The sequence below is a fragment of the Cucurbita moschata genome, unplaced genomic scaffold (genome assembly GCF_002738365.1).
Source record: "Cucurbita moschata cultivar Rifu unplaced genomic scaffold, Cmos_1.0 Cmo_Scf00024, whole genome shotgun sequence".
In the NCBI taxonomy this organism is placed as follows: domain Eukaryota; kingdom Viridiplantae; phylum Streptophyta; class Magnoliopsida; order Cucurbitales; family Cucurbitaceae; genus Cucurbita; species Cucurbita moschata.
The window spans coordinates 3,238,312-3,260,125 of record NW_019268540.1 but is presented as its reverse complement, the minus strand read 5'-3'; the positions used below and the strand labels follow the sequence as shown (position 1 = coordinate 3,260,125).

The 21,814-nt window shown below is 37.6% G+C and overlaps 3 protein-coding genes and 1 long non-coding RNA gene across 12 annotated transcripts; 2 read left to right on the top strand and 2 right to left on the bottom strand.

Annotated features, from left to right (window-relative positions):
- Nucleotides 1-226: 226 nt before the first annotated feature.
- Nucleotides 227-2,510, top strand: LOC111460702. The gene is made up of 6 exons (XM_023103949.1): nucleotides 227-515; nucleotides 619-671; nucleotides 846-901; nucleotides 1,015-1,467; nucleotides 2,030-2,207; nucleotides 2,296-2,510. The coding sequence occupies exons 1-6, from the start codon at nucleotides 371-373 to the stop codon at nucleotides 2,440-2,442; spliced, it is 1,032 nt and encodes a 343-aa protein (XP_022959717.1). The 5' UTR covers nucleotides 227-370; the 3' UTR covers nucleotides 2,443-2,510.
- A 2,032-nt stretch (nucleotides 2,511-4,542) lies between these two features.
- LOC111460701 (protein DETOXIFICATION 43) lies at nucleotides 4,543-11,341 on the top strand. 5 transcript variants are annotated; one of them, XM_023103944.1, is made up of 12 exons: nucleotides 4,543-5,651; nucleotides 7,476-7,612; nucleotides 7,880-8,397; nucleotides 8,500-8,672; nucleotides 8,754-8,889; nucleotides 8,986-9,082; nucleotides 9,206-9,306; nucleotides 9,411-9,574; nucleotides 9,683-9,754; nucleotides 10,014-10,130; nucleotides 10,218-10,514; nucleotides 11,202-11,321. In XM_023103944.1, the coding sequence occupies exons 2-12, from the start codon at nucleotides 7,581-7,583 to the stop codon at nucleotides 11,304-11,306; spliced, it is 1,812 nt and encodes a 603-aa protein (XP_022959712.1). In that variant the 5' UTR covers nucleotides 4,543-5,651; nucleotides 7,476-7,580; the 3' UTR covers nucleotides 11,307-11,321. The 5 variants fall into 5 exon arrangements, with proteins under 5 accessions (XP_022959712.1, XP_022959713.1, XP_022959715.1 ...); XM_023103945.1 differs by having other exon boundaries at nucleotides 7,469-7,612; XM_023103947.1 differs by lacking the exon at nucleotides 4,543-5,651 and having other exon boundaries at nucleotides 6,521-7,612; nucleotides 10,218-10,313; nucleotides 10,393-10,514; nucleotides 11,202-11,341.
- On the bottom strand, nucleotides 6,181-10,443 carry LOC111460704. 3 transcript variants are annotated; one of them, XR_002713457.1, is made up of 3 exons: nucleotides 10,166-10,443; nucleotides 9,779-9,870; nucleotides 6,181-6,527 (listed from the first exon to the last, which is right to left on the bottom strand). It is a non-coding gene; the product is annotated as an uncharacterized LOC111460704 (long non-coding RNA). The 3 variants fall into 3 exon arrangements; XR_002713458.1 differs by having other exon boundaries at nucleotides 6,181-6,503; XR_002713459.1 differs by having other exon boundaries at nucleotides 6,181-6,500.
- Nucleotides 11,324-18,608, bottom strand: LOC111460700 (cellulose synthase A catalytic subunit 3 [UDP-forming]). Of its 3 annotated transcripts, none has more exons than XM_023103940.1 (15): nucleotides 18,195-18,608; nucleotides 17,970-18,035; nucleotides 17,561-17,756; nucleotides 16,530-16,753; nucleotides 16,335-16,449; nucleotides 16,036-16,234; nucleotides 15,693-15,959; nucleotides 15,270-15,615; nucleotides 15,035-15,172; nucleotides 14,369-14,494; nucleotides 14,066-14,278; nucleotides 13,722-13,986; nucleotides 12,560-12,762; nucleotides 12,115-12,465; nucleotides 11,324-12,024 (listed from the first exon to the last, which is right to left on the bottom strand). In XM_023103940.1, the coding sequence occupies exons 2-15, from the start codon at nucleotides 17,988-17,990 to the stop codon at nucleotides 11,440-11,442; spliced, it is 3,249 nt and encodes a 1,082-aa protein (XP_022959708.1). In that variant the 5' UTR covers nucleotides 17,991-18,035; nucleotides 18,195-18,608; the 3' UTR covers nucleotides 11,324-11,439. The 3 variants fall into 3 exon arrangements, with proteins under 3 accessions (XP_022959708.1, XP_022959710.1, XP_022959711.1); XM_023103942.1 differs by lacking the exon at nucleotides 18,195-18,608 and adding an exon at nucleotides 18,133-18,180 and having other exon boundaries at nucleotides 11,440-12,024; XM_023103943.1 differs by lacking the exons at nucleotides 17,970-18,035; nucleotides 18,195-18,608 and having other exon boundaries at nucleotides 11,440-12,024; nucleotides 16,530-16,758; nucleotides 17,561-17,640.
- Between the last annotated feature and the right edge of the window lie 3,206 nt (nucleotides 18,609-21,814).

Below are 21,814 nucleotides of genomic sequence, written 5' to 3'. Positions count from 1 at the left end.
GGTTGTCGGTTTATTTTTATAATTATTCTAAAAAATTCAATTTATTTACCATACATGTTACACTCGAATATAAAAAAAATTAATAGTGATGAAGTCAAATATTTTTTATCTTCGTAATAATCTTTAAAATATGGGTCGGGTCGGGTCGGTAAAAATGGGCCGATGAGCCCAACCCAACCGGCCCAAACGTTAAACAATTTACATCATAATTAAATAAATAATAATTGAGAAAAAAACTCCAACGGTCAGAACCGACAAGCTGGGCACAAAGACGTTCACGAAAGAGCAGAGAATTCTCCAGCGTACTTAACGGTCAAATCTTCATCTTCTTCTACGGCTCATCTTCTCTCTATTTTGCGGTAGCACAACAATGGAAGCAGCAATGATCTACTGGAAAAATGTTCAATGGAGATTCGTGGAGGACGAACTGTACGAGCACATTAACGCACCGAAATGGGTTGATTTTACCGCGATTCACGACGCTGTCGATGATGAGGCCTGGTTTTGTCGCCCTGGTGAGCTTATTTTTCCGCTTGATCGATCTCTGTTCTTTACTTCTCTGGAGTTCTTCTGCTCTTTAGATAGTGATAAGTGTTGTTTTCTTTTGACTCTGTGTAGATTGTAAGCATCCGAAAACTGCTGAAGAGCTACTTCGAGTAACTCCTTCGAAGGTACCGATTTCTTTCGTGTTCTTTGATTTCGTACTGTTTGATTGGCAAGAAGTGTGGAAAGAATGTCAAGATTTTCTAGATTTGGTTGTTGGCGTTTCTGAGTTGAGATAATCTGACCAAATTAGGGCACGTAGTTCTTTTTTTCCTAAAATTTCTGGTTTCTTTCCATTGAAGCTTACAAGCCCGGGATATAGCTCTGAAACTGTTCGATTCAGTGATCGGAAGGGAAGGTACTTCAATGATCCAACAGTTTCAGTTTTAGCAGATTGCACATTTGGATCGATCTTCTTCATTCCAAATAGATCTGAAGTTCTTGTGTATTTCCTTTTTTGGGATAATTCAGAGATGGAAAGTTGAAGGGAAGAGGGCATCCTCAATCCTCAAACAATGAGAATCAGAATCCCAATTTCTCAACGCCTCAAAACCACACAGCCAAGGCTGTCTTCACTAAGGCAGAGATCAAATCCAGCACTGAGAAGAAGCCAATGGCGGAGGATGAACGACAGAACAATAATGGGGCGGCTCCATCGCTGAAAAGCACACTTTCAGCAAGGAACTTATTTGCAGGGCGAGATATTCTGAACCAAATTACAGAGTTTTGTAATGAGATAAAGAGAATGGCAATCAGGGTAAGGGAGGGAGAGGATAATAAGCAATTGGCCGTGGAGAAATGTGTAGAGAAGGAGGTTCTGTTGAAGAATTCGGTGAAAGAGAGGAAGCCATTTGGTGAACTCAGTGTAGAGAAATCTGATGGATCCATCAAAAACAGTGTGAAGCATAAGAAAAGAATCAATATGTGAGTAATTTTCTTATCAATCTTCTTGTTTTTGGACTCTGGTTCAGTTTATTCAGTGCCTGCTTGTCAATTTCTTGTTCATGTGTTAGGAATCACGACCCTCCACAATGATATGATTGTTGGATGAAAGTGTCCCACATTGGATAATTTAGGGAATGGTCATGGGTTTATAATCTAAGAATACACTCTCCATTGGTTTGAGGCCTTTGCCATGAGAGCTTAGGCTCAAAGTGGACAATATCCATACCATTGTGGAGAGTCATGTTCGTCTAACAATGATATTGTCCACCTTGAGCATGAGTTCTTATGGTTTTGCTTTTGGTGCCTACTTATAAATTCATAATCATCCCCTTTATTCAGCCGACGTAGGACTCCCTCCTGTTCTTTCGATTCATCACTCATTTTGTCAATAGGCAGATTGTTATTCCAGGATTAGTTCGATTTTGTCAATAGGGGCAGCTCATGATACAGAACTCAATGAAGTTCTAACAATGTTCCTGCAATTTCAGACCATGTTTAAGTGTTGTTAGCCAATGATGAGTTTATACAATACTTAATGCAGCCAAACTGCGGGAGATAGAGAAAACATCCCGATCTCTCTGGACTTGGAGAAGGTACGACGACACGAAAGAGAGGATACCGCAGCACTGCAAATCCGAACCAATCCACCGTCTCCTCAATGCTTTTCCATGGCACCAAACAAGATCACCCCTTCAAAGGGCACGAAATCTAGATTAAAGGTATGCTACTAAACAAGTTGATATTGATAATGATGATGATGTTCCTTGAAGTTGTGTGATTGAACATGTGTGTGTGTTTTGTGTTTAGGAGATGGAGAAGGACATGATTGTAGAATTGGGGAAGGAAAAGGTGTTAAAAGAGGTATCTTCTTCTTCTCCTGCTGTTGCTGAAAAAGAAGGTAGTAGAGCATTGGATGTTCTTTGGTTTCTCAAACCTTGCACTCTTTCAAACTAAAGAAATCCCAATAGGGTATTTAAGCGAGATTTGTGGTTCGGTCAAACTCGACCTATTCCACTCTTCAAGGGCCTTTTGTTGAATAAACTTTTCTCGATTCTTTCTTCGGATCAGGGCCCAATCGCTACACCGCTCTTCTTACGACTTCAAGAGTAAAAGAGCAATCAATTCTTTCTACGACTCAAGATCAAACCGATACAAGTATCTAAATTATTTTGTAGGAACACACCACAACTCTCTACAAGAGTAGATTTACAATTTGATCACTTGCAACTATTTCTTCGCAATAGAATAAAAATCGAGTCGATTGGAAGCTTGGAGAGAGCATGCTTGGAGGCTTTGTAAGCTTATTTCTAGATCTATAATGGAAAAAGGTTAAGATCGAAGAAATTACGAAAAGAATGAAAAATAGGATTTAATAGGAACTATATAAGGAGAGAAGAAATGTGAATTATTAAAATATTTTTATAATTATTGTGTTGGAAAGAAAAATAAAAAGTGGATATTTTTAATGTTTATTGTGTTCGTAGATAAAGGTGCATTAAATGTAAGGTGTCCCATAAATGTCAGTAAATGTAAGGTGGACCAAAAAAATTTTCAAATTATAAAATAAAATAATATAAAATTAATAAAAAATAATGTGAGTAACATTTTTATTTTTATTTTTAATTTTTTTATAATTTAAATGATATATGATGTTTTATACCAAATTAATCTGGTTTTTAAGTGTTAGTTTTTATTTCTAAGTAATTAAAAACTCTACCATTGTTTAAAACAAGTTCTAAATGTGTCGTACTTTGATTAGCGATGAGATCAATTTTGTCACTATATGTTTCGATTGTGACGAGCTCTGAATGATTGAAAAAGGTTTTGAAATCGTTATTCCCAATATTTACTATACAGATAATCTTATTCCAAACGATAATTCATACCGATAATTCATTCGTTTTCATTCTTTGAACTTTCATACCCAAAACCCAAACAAAATCAATTTCTTTTTTTACAATAAAAAAAAAAAGCATTGTTTTAAAAAATGTCCCTAGTGTCTATAAATTAGTGGGTTTTGGAGGTACGGAACTTGTACCTAATAATCCTAAAACACCCACTATTTAAATTTATATTTTCAAGTTGAAAATTAAAATATGGCACTCCATTTTATTTTATTTTTAAAGTTTCACTTGAAAATTAATTATTTACAAAAAAAAAAAAAAAAAATTATCATTTTTATTTTTAGTTGGAGTCTCTTTGGTCAACTTTTGATTACATTTGAATTTTAAAATTGCAAAAATTATAAATTTAGTCCAAAAATTTTAAAATCGGTTTTATTTGATCTTTAAATTTTAAAAGTTACAAATATAATACCTAATCTTTCAATTTGGTTTAAAATTTATCGATCTACTAGATACAAAATTAAAATTTTAAAATGAATCAATTAATTTGGTAAAATTTCAAATTTATTAAAGACATAATAGACTCAAAAGCTTCCATTTTAGTTATTTATTTTGAAAAAGGACTTTCCCCAAGCATGGGGAAAAAAGAGGATAGACGAGTAGTCTCCCAAGGAAATAACAAAAGTTGATTAATTAAATTTAAAAGAGCACTAAAGGGAAAAATATATATAAGATCGGTAGTGGAATTATCATGTCCAAAATTTGATCTTTGGCTGCTTAATTGAAAATTATAGAATTTTCTGCTTAATACATTTGAATCCTAAATATAAATAATCTTGAACTATCTAAATTTTGCATTTTCTAGCTCAACTTTCACAAGTGAAGTTCAATCCTAAATAAAGAATTTCAACCAACCTAGTTTTACATTTACTCGTTGAACTTTCACACGGACACAAATCCCATTTGTATCAACCAATCGGACAAGATCTTCTAAAAGGTCAATAATTCTATCAATTATCTCTCTAATTCAAAAGTAATTAATCATGCAAGTTTACGTTCCCAATGAGTAACTGTTAAGAATCACGGATCTCCACAATGGTATGATATTGTCCGCTTTGAGTCTAAGCTCTTGTGACTTTACTTTGGGCTTTCCCAAAAGGCCTCATACCAATGGAGATGGTATTCTTTACTTATAAACCCATGATCTTCACTAAATTAACCAACGTAAGACTTACTCCCAATAATCCTCAACAATAACGCTATGGAATAGAGAAAGTTCTTACTGTTCTAATAAAATGATATCTAGGACATAACTTCCCATGTGGACGAAGGTTTGCAGATGAAATTAAATAGCAAGTAATCTTTCAACTACAATGAAACAGTAAAATAACAAAGACTTTAAAAGTAAAATATCTCAAGCTACAGATGTCCAGGCTTGCACAAATACTGACTTATATGGATGAATCACATATCCAGATTTAATCTTTGGATTATTAAGGAAGCAGTATTGAAGATTGGAATGAATTATGAAAATAACTTTCTCGATACTTATAGCTAAGTTACCACATATCTAGCCTCAGTTTTTTCTCTCTCATTAATCCAGTGTCATATACCCACTTAACCCAGAAAAAGTGGGTCACTATAAGAACAAAAAGAAAAATATAAGTTCATTCATATATATACATGTAACAGGCGTGGGGTGTTGGAAATCCCATGCAGTCGCACATTTATCAAAAGAATACAAAATAATATTAAATAAAAACTAGACAGCTACCTACTCATTAAAGTCACTTCAATCTTTTATGCACTTGTAGAGTGAGAGAGATTTATGCTCAAAATTTTCTCACACATGTAAGAGGAGCAAACTAAAAGGCATTATCCATTCCAGACAACTATCTCATTTTACTACATTTGTTTGCCAAGGAAACACGTTGGATACTAAATTTTAGGTACGTGGCCATCCTAAGTTAACTCATTTTCTTTTGAGTTAGGCATAATTGGTATCATATACATTAAATATAACACAAATAGACCCCTAGAAAATGAATCACAAACAAAAAAACAAAAAAAAATGCATGAATTTAGTGTGCACTAAAGCACTTTAGTTTACGCTTTTGTTCAATTGCAGTGGTGGAATATCCACCACACAGTCAAAGAAAACCATTTAATTCACAAAAGCCATTCTCTCTTTAAAGGTGGTATAAAAGGAAGGGGTGGCTGAGTTTGTTTTGGTGTCCGAAACAAAGCAAGTTGGTAAGGAAGGAAGAGCACAAGGATCAGCTGAAATATCTTTGCTAAGTCAGAGGACTCTAAACGAAGGTTATTATTTATATACATACAAGTTAGTTCATTTATTTTGCATCATAATGATAATTAGCCTCTCTTATACTATTTCATTAATACCTAAACTATCCTTTTTCTTTGCATAATACCTTCTCATATGTGTGTATACCTACATGCATGCATGCATGCATACATACATACATATATATATATATATATATAGAGGCAAGCATTAAATGGCTCGTAAGTCCTTTGTAGTATACCTTTGTGCAATATATTGTGTTTGTATGTGTTATGTGAAAATTTTGCATTGCTTTTTCGTGAGATTAATTGAGTTTTTGGTCCTTCTTTTGCTCTCTTTACAGGTAAGCAAATTTGGTATGTATGGGCGGATGGAGTTTTGTCTATGGTGTATTGAGTTCCTTTGCAATCTTTTTCTGTAGGAATTTGTTCATTTTGTTCACATATTAATGTGGTCAACTACAACCGACGAAAATAATAATAATAATATGATTATATGATTATTAAATTTATGTCTAATTCGTATGGTAAGAATAAAACACAATTTAGGAACATCAGAGTTTAACAAATACAAATATTTTAGATTCTTTTGACACATGAAAATTCTAAAACTTCTCATCTTCTTCACCAAATCCATCTGCTTAACCAACGATAGAAATGAACTAAAATAAATTAATAAAAACAACCCCTAATAATAAAATCAGCATTGGTTTTCTTTAATATTTAAGTAGGGTTTTGGTCACATCAACTTTACATAGAAAATCTAAGATCTGAGAGTTATTTGGTGTAGGAAACAAACGTAGCATTCAGGCTCATCCCCATATAATAATTACTTTGTTATTTCATGGGCTGTTTTCTTTCATTCTTCTTTGATCCTCGTAAATGAACAAACTGTCAGAGGATGCTTAACTAGTTATTAAATATTCTCACTACGGCCACATCCATGGAAATCTTTATGGAGTATAATTAATAAACAACTCTATGGATTCCTTGGGTCCCATTTTTTCCTATGAAATCTCTTTAATCAAGGATCAAAACTCCATATTTTGAGGTTATCTGGGGAGGATTTCAGGAAAACTATTATTATTCAATTACAAGCTAGCTAGGAAGGTTCCCCCATAATGGTCCATCATAGAAGCATATTTTTTTCCTTCTGTTTCCTCCTTGCTTTGGTGTAAACAATATTATTAAATTGTCATCAGCAGAAGGCAGATCTGGGGAGGGTTTCATATGCATGGAATGAACCAAGTGTTAAATATTTCCATGTAAAATTCTAAAATCAGAATCACATTCCTTCAAATGTACTTCTCAAATAAAAGAATCAATGTATATATACATCTAGGCATGAGTTCTTCACCTATTTTCCATGTTCGAATTCTGAAACTAGTGTTGGGTATGAACGTATCATTGACATAATCCCCTACAGAACAAAGAACTTAGAGAGGAACGGTTGGCTGAGAATTCTTGCATCGTGATTTACCCTGAACATCAGATTGTTCACTTATATAAGCTCTCCCTTGTGCCTTCTATATTACTTTTGACAAACGCACAGAGCTCTCAGCATTAGTGGTCCTCGGGGCCAATCCTACGCTTGACTCGTAACCCTCTCTCTCTCTCTCTCTCTATAAGTGTGTAAAAACTAGTTGATGTAACATACTAAAACTAGAAATCTTTTCATTCTTTCGGATGAAAATAGTGGTTTTATGCATGGTGTGTCAACTTCAAAGCCTTCAATTTCACTGCCATTTTCAAACTTTCTGCTGTTCCCTCGACATTCAAAACTTTTAGCTGTTTAGAATGTTTATGTACTTGCATAAATTTGCTTTCTAAAGCTTTCAGATCTTCTATTCTGGGATCGGAATTCAACAGCCTCAGTTCAGTACTACAATACTGCAGAATCAGAACCAGAACCTTAGTCTGACCACACGAGGGATCAAGCCGAAGATGCCTGTTAATGTTTTCTTCAAAGACGCAAGGTGCTTTTTCATGTTCCAATCAACTCTCTTCTTAAAATGCTTGATGCTCAAATTTAAATTGAAAATCCCGATTTGAATCTTCCAATCAAAACTTGTAATCTGGTTCATGTGGCTATTCAATGAGGTAAGTTCATACTATGCCACTTTTAAAAAAATCTCTTCTCCCATCCGGGGATCCAATACTAGAGACTCTTTTCAGACCTTGGAAGATACTTTTCTGCCCTTTTCAACTAATAACTAGTATGTTTTAAATGCAAATACATGTAGACGTGTTTTCAAGTTTGACACAATTGGTCGAGAGATCCTGGAAATTGCACTGCCTGCTGCTCTAGCTGTTGCAGCTGATCCTGTAGCTTCTCTTATTGACACTGCTTTCGTCGGCCATCTTGGACCAGTGGAACTTGCTGCAGTTGGAGTATCAATTGCTATATTCAATCAAGCTTCAAGGATTACCATATTTCCACTTGTAAGTATTACAACTTCTTTTGTCGCTGAGGAAGATGCCATTAGCCAGGCTGCCACCAAAGCAGCAAAAGGTGACAAAGGGAAGTGCTTGGCTGATGATCATTCAGTGAAAGTGAATGTGCCAGAAGAGCATGAGCGCGAGGACAGTGAAAAACTTGCAGCAAAACAAGACTCTGTCAACATGAATCACGAGCCAACAAAGAATATTGTCTCCATTGAACAAGGTGCAGGAAAAGAAAACAAAGAGAGCTCTTCAACAAAAGAGGGAACAGAAGAAACAGGTCCAGATAATAATGGTGCTCTTCAAGATTTGGGAAAAGGTAAAGCAAAACTTGATGGTTACATTTAGGAGATTTTAATAATTTTGATGAGTACTACCCATGTAATTTCTGATTTCCTTTCTTTTTTCTACTTTTTTCCAGAATCGGGTGCCAACGTAATCAAGTCTACCGCTGCTAAGTCCAAAAAGAAAGAAAAGAAGCAAATTGCATCAGCATCAACAGCTCTGATATTTGGCTCAATTCTAGGTCTCATGCAAGCCATATTCCTTGTTTTCGGAGCCAAATCTTTACTGAATCTAATGGGTGTAAAAGATGTGAGTGCTCCCTGTAACTTAGATGTAGTTCCGTTTTAGATCAAATGTCTTCCTCTAATATTTTGGGACTTTAACAAACAGAATTCGCCCATGTTAGCCCCTGCTCACAAGTACTTAACATTAAGATCAATTGGTGCTCCTGCTGTTCTTCTGTCATTGGCCATGCAAGGGATCTTTAGAGGGTTCAAGGATACGAGAACTCCCCTTTACGTTATTGGTAGGCCTTGCGTTTCCCTTTTTCTCTACGTATAGTTGAACCTAGTATATCAATCTCCTATGACTAGCAACCATTTGTTTATATGCCTCTATGTAGTTTTGGGATATACTGTAAACATCATATTGGATCCTATTCTCATCTTTGTGTGCCGTTGGGGGGTCAAAGGTGCAGCTGCTGCTCATGTTCTTTCTCAGTAAGTTTCAATTTCTACGCACTGCCTTGTAGCTGGAATCTTACAAACTTGCTTAAAAATGGCATAAAATTCTTGTCTTCACATTCCAAAAAACTTCTCTGAGTCTTACTTCAATCCTTCCAGGTACTTTATTGTGTTGGTTCTCTTCTGGAGACTGGTGCAAAAGGTCAATCTCATGCCTCCAAGTCTTAAAGATTTGCAATTTGGCCGATTTCTTAAAAATGGTAAAAAGTTCCTAAACAATTCCTAACTCGATACTCCAATACCAAGTAAATAGTGAGATACCTTAATCTTTAGCTCTTATTGAACTTTGAATGGCTGGGAACAGGAGGGCTCTTGCTGGCAAGAGTTATAGCAGTCACCTTCTGTGTGACTCTAGCAGCAGCACTGGCTGCAAGGCTGGGTCCAATTCCTATGGCTGCATTCCAAACTTGCTTGCAAGTCTGGATGACATCTTCTTTATTGTCTGATGGTTTAGCAGTAGCAGGACAGGTAGTGAAACAAAAGCTTAATTCCCTTAATATATATGTTTGGCAGGGGTGGGGGAAGTCTTTTAGTTATCTCTTTTATGGTGTATGATTCCTTTTCTTGTTCATTTAGGCAATTCTAGCCAGTGCATTTGCAGAGAAAAACTATGAAAAGGCAACAGCAACAGCTACCAGAGTATTGCAGGTAAGAAATGAATTCGAAACTCACAAATTGGAGAGCATTCTCTTTCTGCTTCAAAGATAACAACACATAGCCACAGTCGCAGAGATCATGAGTACCATGCACTTGCATAACACAATCTGCATCATCCAGAATCAAAACGGATAGATTAATACAGGCCATATTTCAGAACCATGATTATCTATAATAATTCATTCTTCTATTACCACAGAAGAACAAAAACTCATCTCCTCTAATCAATCTAAAACATTTTATTGGACAGATGAGCTTTATTCTAGGTGTTGGACTCGCTATTTTCGTCGGAATCGGAACATTCTTCGGAGCAGGAATCTTTTCAAAAGACATTCATGTGCAACACCTTATACATCTAGGAATTCCGGTAAATAAACAAATATAGAAAATCTTCATCCTTACAATGCCATTGATGAACTCCTCTGATTCTCATCTTTCTCTGGAAACCCATCAGTTCATCGCAGCTACACAGCCGATAAACTCACTGGCGTTTGTCTTCGACGGAGTGAACTTTGGAGCTTCAGATTTTGCGTACTCCGCATACTCATTGGTAAGTTCTTCAGGATCATCCTCCACCTGCTTGCGAAAACTCCTCGATCTTTACTCAGTTTGCTCATCATATGCTTCAGGTTCTGGTGTCTATTGTGAGCGTTGTATCTCTGTTTCTTCTCTCCAAGAGCAATGGCTTCATCGGGATCTGGTCTGCTTTAACCATCTACATGTTTCTGCGTACGTTTGTGGGCATTTGGAGGTATTCTTTTAATTTTAATTTTTAATTTTCAATAAAATAACACACAAAATAATATAATAATCTTATTTTTTAAATACTTATTATTATACGTATTTCACGAAATTATTTATGAGATAGAAACTAAATTTTAACCGTATCATAACTACGAGGGTCAAATTTGTAATTTAACCTTAATATTATTATGAAAATAGATATATAATATTTGAGTATATTTAATTTGTTTTCTTATATGATAACCTTGTGAATTTAATCTCATAGTTAATAAATATTAAAACGAATTAATATATCTATTTTTTTTAAATATTTTATAAATGTTTTAAAATTTTTATGAGAGAGAAATTTGTTAAAATACTGGGCGAAAAGCTGACATGGCGATAATCTAGAATGACTACATATTTTCTTAAATTAATTTAAAAGAACGACATTTTGTCATGTTAACGGACGTTCTATGATATTTTTTACTTAGATGGTAATTTTAAAATATTTATAAAAAGTAATATTATAATTTTTTAAATAATATGATATTTTTTAAAGAAATAAATTCAAGAATATATATTTTTTTAATAATTTAGTCCAATATTTTATAAGCTCAAATTTTAATGAGCTAAAAACTCTAAATTTATTCGAGTAAATTTAGTTATTTTTTTTATAAAAATAAAAAAATAAGCGTTGTTTATATAATTGCAGGATGGGCACAGGAACGGGACCGTGGCGTTACCTGAGGACCCAAAGGCTTCCCTAAGGACATACTCCATACATTTTCGAGTTTCATATCAAACTCTTATATTATAAGCTATTAGTTTGTCACATTAGTACTTAAAATGGTTATATATTTTCAATACTCTATAGTTTGTATCATATCAAACTCTTATATTACAAGCTATTAGTAAAGCACTTTAAGCCATTACATCCATTTATGGTAAAACTAGCAGTTGATTCCACACTCCTCGACGTCGGGACCTATGACTGTTGTAGTGAACGGATCGATTCTTACCCATAACAACGAGAAGATGGAAGCAAGTAGAATCGACCACACGACGACGATGGTCGGCGTTCTGTTTTGACGACCCATTAAACCTTTCAAGAAGGGATAGAGATGGATGATCACCCAAAAGGCAAAGAATAGCTTGCCAAACAACGGTCCCCATGATTGGTATCCGCTGTTGATTGCATAAGATATGCCTGCAACAACGCCAACCAGGTTTACTATAAGGAGCGTAGTTGGTGGAATGAGAAGAGTTGTCCATTTGAACAAGTAAAGCTCGGCGAAGTCGCCATCTTCATCCGATGCCTTGGACGTGACGGTGAAGTTCGTGTCGATTCCAGCTAGAACCTTGAGCAAACCTTGGAAAACAGCAAACAGGTGAGCTGAAACGCCACCGATCACCCAGAATTGTTCGTTTCTCCACCACTCGTCGATCCCGACTCCGCTCCATCTCATCTCGAGAATTCCCGTCGCGAAGATGGAGAGGAAGAGGGATATAAACCATATACTTGCAATGTTACTAATCTGCAAACATATGGAATCAAGTTATGAAGACTCATTAGTGAACAAACATACTGTCGACCTAAAATTCGGGTTTTTTTCGTTATGTCGCACCTGGGGAATAATGAATTTGTTTGTCAGCAGACACACGGCTGGTAACGTACAGTACATGAGAAGAGGAACAGCGGTGATCGGATAGATTGTCGTGTTCACATACGCAAACCTTTCGAGCCATTTGAGCCTTCCACCATAGCCATACCACATAGGGCAATGCCTACTCAGAAGAATCTCCACGGAACCGAGCGCCCATCGAAGAACTTGGTTTAGTCGATCTGAAAGATTGATAGGCGCCGACCCTTTAAAGGCAGGACGTTTTGGTATGCAGTAAATCGACCGCCAACCACGAGCATGCATTTTGAACCCTGTAAGGATATCTTCAGTGACAGAGCCATAAATCCATCCAATCTGCAAACAGACAGAACAATAGCAGACAATGCATCATATGTATTTTGACATGTTCTGTCTGTTTGGAGCAAGAAATGCAGCAAAGTCGACGAACCTCAGATCCCCAGTCGGTTTTGTCTTCATATCCGCAGCTGATAACATGAATAGCCTCCTTCAGAAGAGATTCAGGTGTTGCAGATTGAGGAATGCCGCCGTTTTCCATGAGGGTCGAGGCAACAAAAACAGCAGACTGGCCAAACCTTTGCTCGAGAGTCATATGCGACATTAGCAGTGCCTTCTCATCGTCATATCCAGCACCTGTACACGTAATCTCTTGTTAATTTGTCATAGACAATCTATGTGAGATCCCACATCGGTTGGAGAGGAGAACGAAGCATTCTTTATAAGGGTGTGGAAACCTCTCCCTAACAGACGCGTTTTAAAAACCTTGAGGGGAAGCCCGAGAGGAAAAGTCCAGAGAGGACAATATACGCTAGCGGTAGGCTTAGACCGTTATAATCCAATAATCAAATAGTTTAAAACTTGGGTAATGTTCCAGCGAGGAAGCTAAGCCCCGAAGGGGGTGGACATAAGACGGTGTACCAGCAAGAACGTTGAGCCCTAAAGAGGAGTGGATTGGGGGGTCCCACATCTCCTAACGGTGGGTTTGGCCTGTTACAAATGGTATCAAGAGCTAGACGCCGAGCGATGTGTCAGGGAGGAGGCTAAGCCCTGAAGGGGGGTGGACTCGATACGGTGTGCTAGCAAGAACGAGTGCCAGCGGGGGTGGACATAAGACGGTGTACCAGCAAGAACGTTGAGCCCTAAAGGGGAGTGGATTGGGGGGTCCCACATCTCCTAACGGTGGGTTTGGCCTGTTACAAATGGTATCAAGAGCTAGACGCCGGGCGATGTGTCAGGGAGGAGGCTAAGCCCTGAAGGGGGGTGGACTCGATACGGTGTGCTAGCAAGAACGAGTGCCAGCGAGGACAGTGGGCCCCGAAGGGGGGTGGACTGTGAAATCCCACCTCGGTTGGGGAGGAGAACAAAACATTCTTTATAAGGGTGGGGAAACCTGGTGGATTGTGAGATTTCATACCGGTTGAGGAGGAGAACAAAACATTTTTTATAAGAGTGTGGAAACCTCTCCCTAGCAAACGCGTTTTAAAAACCAACCCGAAGTGGAAAGCCCAAAGAAGACAATATCTGCTAGCGGTGGGCTTGAGCCGTTACAATCTAATAATCAAATAGGACAAAATCTAAAGGAATCAGTATACCTTCAACGACATCTTCAACGTCATCGAGATTGAAAATTGGCACTGTCGGGTCCACGTGCTTGTTCGACTTCTTCTTGTCTGGACTCTTTTTACTTGATTTTGAATTTTTCTTTCTCGATCCACCACAGAGTAACGACAGAACCCCCGGTTTCCGATGCTTCGGTTTGAGAGGAGGTTCGTAACCATACAGTGCAGTTCTATTGAAAACACATCCAGTACCCACATAAACTGGACCTTGAATACCATCTAAACCTCTTAAATTTATCTGAGACAATGAAATCAAAGGAAGAATGAGAACCCAAATGGACTACTTGAATTAAAAGAAGAGCACAGGAATAACTTACATCAAAGAAAACAGTATTACGGTTGGCGTATCGATCGTTCTTATCGATACCGTCAAATCTTTGAGGAAACTGAACATAACAGACATATTTTCCTAGGTTTGGATCCATCATGAAACACATTGCTTCCCTCAACGCCTTGCTATTGTTTATGTAGTGATCACAGTCGAGATTCAACAAGAATGGGCCATTCGTAAGAACAGCTGACACCCGAACCTGCAGCGATATCTTGAACGTTATTTTACTGTAATTTAACGCTCATTAACGTGAAAAAAGATATCATTTTTGTAGCTAGTTAATACTCACAAGAGCGTTCATTGCACCGGCTTTCTTATGATGTTGGAATCCTGGACGTTTTTCACGAGATACATAGACTAATCGAGGCAACTCGTTACCTTCAGAATCCAGTCCACCGTTCTGGCCCAAGAAAACCTGGATATAAATGGCACACAAGGTTGTATTTAATAAGAAAATGTGTAACACTCCAAGCTCACTGTTAGCAGATATTGTCCTCTTTGGGCTTTCCCTTTCGAGATTCCCCTCAAGGTTTTTAAAATGTGTCTTAGGGAGAGGTTTCCACACCCTTATAAAGAATGTTTCGTTCTCCTCTCTAACCGATGTGGGATCTCACAATTCACCCTCCTTCGGGGCCTAGCGTCCTTGCTGGTACACGGCCTCATGTCCACCCCCTTTTGAGGCTCAGCCTCCTTGCTGGCACATCGCCCGGTGTCTGGCTCTAATACCATTTGTAACGGCCCAAGCCCACCGCTAGCAGATATTGTCCTCTTTGGACTTTCCCTTTCGGGATTCTGCTCAAGGTTTTTAAAATGCGTCTGCAAGGAAGAGGTTTCCACGCTCTTATAAAGAATGTTTCGTTCTCCTCTCCAACCGATGTCATTTGATTATATGTTTGCATTATGAAAATGATCCGATGTAACTGGCTGAGGTCAGTAATAATTGAAAATAGATTACCTGGATCATTCCTGGATGGTCTCTAGTATTATTTCCGGGCCATGGCGTTCCATCTTGCATAATCCATCCTTCTTCGGGAACCTTCTGCGCCTTCGATACCAGGCAGTTGATCCGAACCTTAAACTCCTCGTATTCTCTCTGCAATAAAGTGAGGGCCAATAAAATAGCTTCCTCTATCAAAACTTTGTAGATATTTACAATTTCGGGTGGTTGTTTTTCGGGTTTTAGGCACTACCTTCATCGCTCTTCGATCTTTGACAAACGACGGATGAACTTTATCCTTCAAGTAATCAATTTTCTGAGCGAAGTACCATTCGGGAGCCCGAGGCTCAATGCTGTACTTCTTGCAGAAAGGCACCCATGACCTTGCAAACTCTGATGTCTCAGATAATGCTTCAAATGTCAACATGGCAGCTCCGTCATCAGAGACGTAGCACGAGACCTTGTCAACGGGGTAGTCAACAGCGAGAATGGATAGCACAGTGTTGGCTGTGACAAGTGGAGGCTCCTTCAGTGGGTCAACTGTACTCACGAAAATGTCAACGGCAGCAAGCTGTGACGGTTCTCCTTCCCTATCATATCTATGAAACATACAAATTTCATTGAATTACGAAACCGTTTCGACAATGAAAATAGAGTGGAAAATAACTTTTCCTACCTTAATGCAAGCCGATCGAGATATGTCTCACGGTTTACAGGAAACCACTTCGGAAACTGATCTAATATCCAGGATATTGCAAACCAGATCTCACATATAACAGATACCAGCCATAGAGTGTATGCATTACGTACAGGATTCGTTATTCGGTAGTGCAAGAAAAAGCAAATAATCACGAGCCGAAGAACAATCACCAATCGGTAAGGGTTTATCCTTGATGATGGAATAGAAACCTTTCGCGAGAGAGGCTGACGAGCTTCATCGTTTCTAAAAACGAAAGGAGTTGACATGAAAAACATGAACTTTTTGCATACTATATTGCTCATTTCGAAAAAAAACTTACAATAAGGAATCATCGACAAGCACGTCCGTGCAGGCATCGATATCTCCACCTCCCCTTTCAGATGCAGCATGGGCTGTGCTCATTGGAACAGCATTCTTCTCTTGTTTCATCTTCCAGCCATCGACTCTCTCTTTCCAAGCTACGTTGCCTAGCCCTGATGAATTATACTCCTTTGTAGCGTCCACGTCTCGCACATTAGCTGTATCGAGTAGCAACCAAGAATCTCCAAGTCATTTATGATACTTACATACACCCAACAGCATAGATAGATGTTACGTTACGAAAATGAGAAACTATACGTGATTGGTTGATATCAGCTGCGTACGAAAGAGAATATATCGGCTTCCCACGAGGATGTCCGGGAGATGCCATTGAATGATGCTCGGGCGATGCAGCTGAAAGTTCTCCAGAAACCTAAAGGTACATAATATTAAGAAAAAGATAGCTCTGCTTGCTTTTATGCATAAGGAAATGAGTATTGACAAAGATATCACCTGCCCATTGGTGAGCAAGGGAATGTGATTTAAAGAAACTTCTTTGTCATAATTTGGAGGCGGGAGATCTTGTGCTTGTCCATATGACATCCGCCAGTTCTTCATGTGCTCCTCAATCTTCTGCTTCTGTTTTTGACTTTCAGAAATGTAATTTAAATCAATGGCGTTGTCGTCGTCGTCGTCAAGCTCAACGTCATCTTCGTCGCCTAGAACAGCAGGACTTCCTGTACTAAGAAAGTGGAAGAGGGTATTATCGTAAATAACTTTACAACGTCGAGGTGGTAAGGGATCTTTCAAAGAAATGACGTACTATCCGAAATTTTATCACAAAAGGGTACTCAAATTCGTAACTCCACGATCCTAAATGAGACAAAACAAGCCATTCATGATTTTTAACGAACTCGATATGATGAGACGAAGAAGTTGGGGAAAATAGACAACTTTGTAGATCTTATACAGTAACGGCTCAAGCCCACCGCTAACATGTATTATCCTCTTTAGGCCTTCCCTTTCGAGTTTCTCCTCAAGGTTTTTAAAACGCGTTTGCTAGGGAGAAGTTTTCACACCCTTATAAAGAATGTTTCGTTCTCCTCCCCCAACCAATGTGAGATCTCACAATCCACCTCCTTTAGGGGTTCAACGTTCACGCTGACACTTGTTGCCTTCTCCAATCGATGTGGGACCTCGCAATCCACCCCCCTTCGGGGCCCAGCGTCCTTGCTAGCACACCATCTCATGTCCACCCTCATTCAGTGCTCAGCCTCCTCGCTGGCACATCGCCCGGTGTCGAGCTCTGATACCATTTGTAACAGCTCAAGCCTACCACTAGCAGATTTTGTCCTCTTTAGGCTTTCCCTTTCGGGCTTCCCCTCAACGTTTTCAGAACGCGTCTACTAGGGAGAAGTTTCCACACCCTTATAAACAATGATTCGTTCTCCTCCCCAACCAACGTGGGATCTCACATACACACGGAGAAAAACCGACAAATATTGCAAGAAGAAACAGCAACATTATCACATGACAAAACAAACCTTTGTGTCTCTTGTATCTGCTTTTACATTGAGGACAAGACTGATTCCCATCTTTTCTCTCGTACTCATAACATGGTCTGCAAACAGGAAATGTGCAAACATCACAAGCAACAAACACTTCACCCTCAATGGTCTTCCCAACGTTATCTCCACATATTTGACAGGTGTGGGGACCCATGTTCTTCATAACCTTTGCCTGAGTTCAAATGAGCATCACAGAACACATAGCTGATTAAACTATCTCATAATTTCAACTCTTAAGTGATATCAAATAAACAATTTGGTTAAGAATCAAAGCTTCTTTTTATGCTACAAACTGATTTTGAGGAAGAACTTGACATAAACAAAGCTTACTCTCTTCCTTTCAATCCTTTTTCCCACCAACCAAACATGATTTTTCGTAACTTACCACAGATTCTCCTGTTTCCATGGCAGCTGCTGCCTTTCTTTGATCAGATAAGAACAGATATCAATCCTGTAAAGAACCCCAAACAAGAGAAAAACAATCAGTGCAAATCAATAACATTCCAAGACTCTAAAACCAAGAACACCGGCAAAATTAGTGAACAAACCCCATAAAAAAACAAACCCCAAATCTTCAAATGATAAGAAAAATGGCTACAGAACAACAAACCTCAAAAATATCGAATATAGAAACAGGCAAGAAAGGGCGAGGAATGAGCGGAGTATACAGAATCTCCTCTTTTCTCTCTGTTTCAAGAGTCAATAAAGCAGTGGCAAACCAGCTGGCTATAAACAAGCACACAATGCTGACAGAGAGAAAATGGGTCTGATGAAAGGGACAGAACAAGTGCAAGGAAACGCGAGAATCTCCTCTCTCTCTCTCTATCTCTTTCCGCCGTAAGAGACGGCAGCCAGCGGCGGAGAGAAAAACGGAGAAGATGGTCACGAGCGGCGCAGCTCAATCATTTGCTCTGCTGCGGGAAGATGGTTTTTGTTTCCGGTAATGGGTTTGTTTGAATTTGAAAGGGTCGCTGCAAAATCCAATTATTCTTTGATAATTAAATTAAGAGATGAAATTTGTTATTATGGAAAAAGGGAAATTGAAAAAAAAATGAAAAGAACAAATCAATGTCTTTTAAGGATGTGGGGTCGTGTTGGCTGATTTTTTGATGGAACCAAAAACCAGCTGTTCAAAACTGACAGTAGATAAGGGTCCAGTCGCAATAATATGTGATTAAATCAAATTGGGTATTTTGTTATGTGAAATTACAAATTTATCCTTCATTTTGTTAAAAAATCGTTCTTTTAGTTCATTATATTATAAATTTCATTTGGGTATTTTGGACAATGTACAATTTTAATTTCTAAACTATGAATTATATTTTTGTTTATAATTATGTTGGTATCAAGATCTAAATTTTTGACGTGGCATGTGAATTAAATAAAAAATTGTTAAATTTTGTTCAATTACAAATTTATCCTTCATTTTGTTAAAAATTGTTCTTTTAGTTCATTAAATTATAAATTTCATTTGGGTATTTTGGACAATGTACAATTTTAATTTCTAAACTATTAAATTATAAAAATTGTTCATAATTATGTTGGTATAGTTTAATTTCTAAAAATTGTTAAATTTTGTTATGTGAAATTACAAATTTATCCTTCATTTTGTTAAAAATTGTTCTTTTAGTCCATTAAATTATAAATTTCTTTTGGGTATTTTGGACAATGTACAATTTTAATTCCTAAACTATGAATTATATTTTTGTTTATAATTATTTGGTATCAAGATCTAAATTTTTGACGTGGCATGTGAATTAAATAAAAAATTGTTAAAATGGCATGACGTGGCAAATAATGCTTAAATAATTAAATTAATAATTTTGACTTCTATTTCACTCTCTCCCCTTTTGCCAACATTATCCACAAAAGTACAATCCCTCAAAAGAGATGCTTGATTTGCAAGGAGCTTTGTGTCTCTTTTGTTTTAAATTATAAAGTTTTATTTATTTTTGGACCATTAATATATTAATTTTAGAAGCAACCACAAATAAATCTTTAAAATGGGACGGTGGGACGGAAATAGATCGAAAATTTTATCCCAATAAATTATTTTATCCCACATTGCTGGCTCGACGTTCATAACGAACCATATGATCTATAGAAAGACATCGCTATCTTATATTAAATTAAAAATAGATATTTTTTTGGTTTTGTTATACAAAAGCATTCACCCATGTTAAAATCTAATAAAGTTTTATACGTCCGTTTGGCTCTTTGCGAAGTGTAGCTTACATCCACACATCTGATTGGGGAACGGGGCAACGCCCATGAAGCTCGGGCAGAAAGGGAAGGTCTGTCGTGTCATCTTCCCGATTATCTGTCGTGATCGAATTTCATTTGGAGCCTTCATAGTTGCCGCCCCTTTAGAGATAAGGAGAAGTGAGCAGAGCGTTGGATGATGAAAGTCCCACATTGGCTAATTTAGGGAATGATCATGGGTTTGTAAACAAAGAATACTCGGCCTTTTGGGGAAGCCCAAAACAAAGTCATGAGAGCTTATACTTAAAGTGGACAACATCATACTATTGTGGAGCTTCGTGTTCGTCTAACACAGAGCTTGTAGGCATAGGCATAAGCATAGCGAAATTGGACAGTAATGATTCACTGACAAGCTCTGTGTACCATCTCCGATAGTAAAGTTTAAAGATTTTATCATACATATTTTGATGTTCGAGTATAAAATTTAGCATTATCTTACTATTGAAACTCACGTCCTCGACAAATTTGCTATCAAATAATTGAAGATGATGGAGCCCTCAAGTATCGAACCTACAATTTGACCTAGCTATTTTACCCTAAATTGACAAGGCAAGACCATGGCCTGTTAATTGGAGAATAGATCTTTCCTTATGAAAAGGGTGACATCCATGGGTCCATGACATCTAGATTAGGGACAAAATGGTGGATAGGAGTAGTTATTGATTTGGTTGTTGTTATTACTTTTGTGATCATTGAAGTGACATCCATGGCAAATTTGTGGCAACCAAATCGAGGATGACAACAGTCTTCGACCCCGTGAACTATTGTTTATCGTTAAAAAAAAATATTTATTTTGGAGCCGGGAGTTAGTAGAATTATATCATGTTTCGACTTGATCTTTCGTGATTTTTGTTTCATAGTTTGAGTTCGTTATCGTGTTTTAGTTGGTTTTACACCTCGTCTTAGGTTTTTAAACCATTTTTGTGAGATCTCGTATCGGTGGGAGAGAAGAACAAAACATTATTTATAAAAGTGTAAAAACCTCTCTCTAACATATGCTCTTAGAGGGGAAGTTTGAAAGGGAAAGCTTAAAGAGGATAATATCTACTAGTGATGGGGTTTAGCTGTTACAAATGATATTAGAGCTAGACACCGAGCGATGTACCAGCGAGGAGGCTGAGTGTCACGGTCATGCTCGTCCAAGGCGTGTTGCCCATGACCGCATGCCCATGACAAGCCAAACCCTTTATGTCTTTTCATATTCTAGTGTTTTACTTTTGTATTTATAGGGAGTATGACGTTTCAGAAATATAATGTCTAGGCCTACCATACATGAAATGTCTCAGAATGTATATAGGGGGATACGACTAGTTGTCAACTTCTCTCTACCCAAAGTTATATACTGTGAGCCGTTGTTATTTCTCTCTTCCTTGCTTATATAACGTCTCTTTCAAAAATCTCTCTCTGACCTCGTTTTCTAAAACCTTCTCTTAAAACTGAGGCCAGAGGCTCGAGCATACGTCGATTGGCCGTAGGCGACGTAAGAACGAATTAGCTTAGCTTACTTGTCGTTGGAAAGAGTGCCGCACAATTGTAAGTCCGCTACCATCATAAGTGCGATTGTGACACTGAGCACCGAAAGAGGGGTGGACACGAGGTGGTATGCTAGTAAAGACGTTGGACTCCAAAAGGGGGTGGATTAGAGATCCCACATTGACGGAAGAAGAAAACGAATGCCAGTGTACTAGCTGTGGGCTTGAGCCAATACAACACGAATATTAGTATATAATATTAGTATGTTTTAATTTTTAAACTTTCGAATTTTATTTAAATTACTAAAAAAATAATAATAACAAATATTAAAATGATTTTATATAAAATTTATATAATATTTGACCAAATTTGTGTTAAATCCATTCTCTCGTGAAGTTTGGGCCCATGAATAAGCAGTAGTAAAGCCCAGCCCCGTTAGTGGCCCAAACTCATTGTTGTTTGGGCCTCGGTCCGATTCAAACGAAGAGTAGAGAC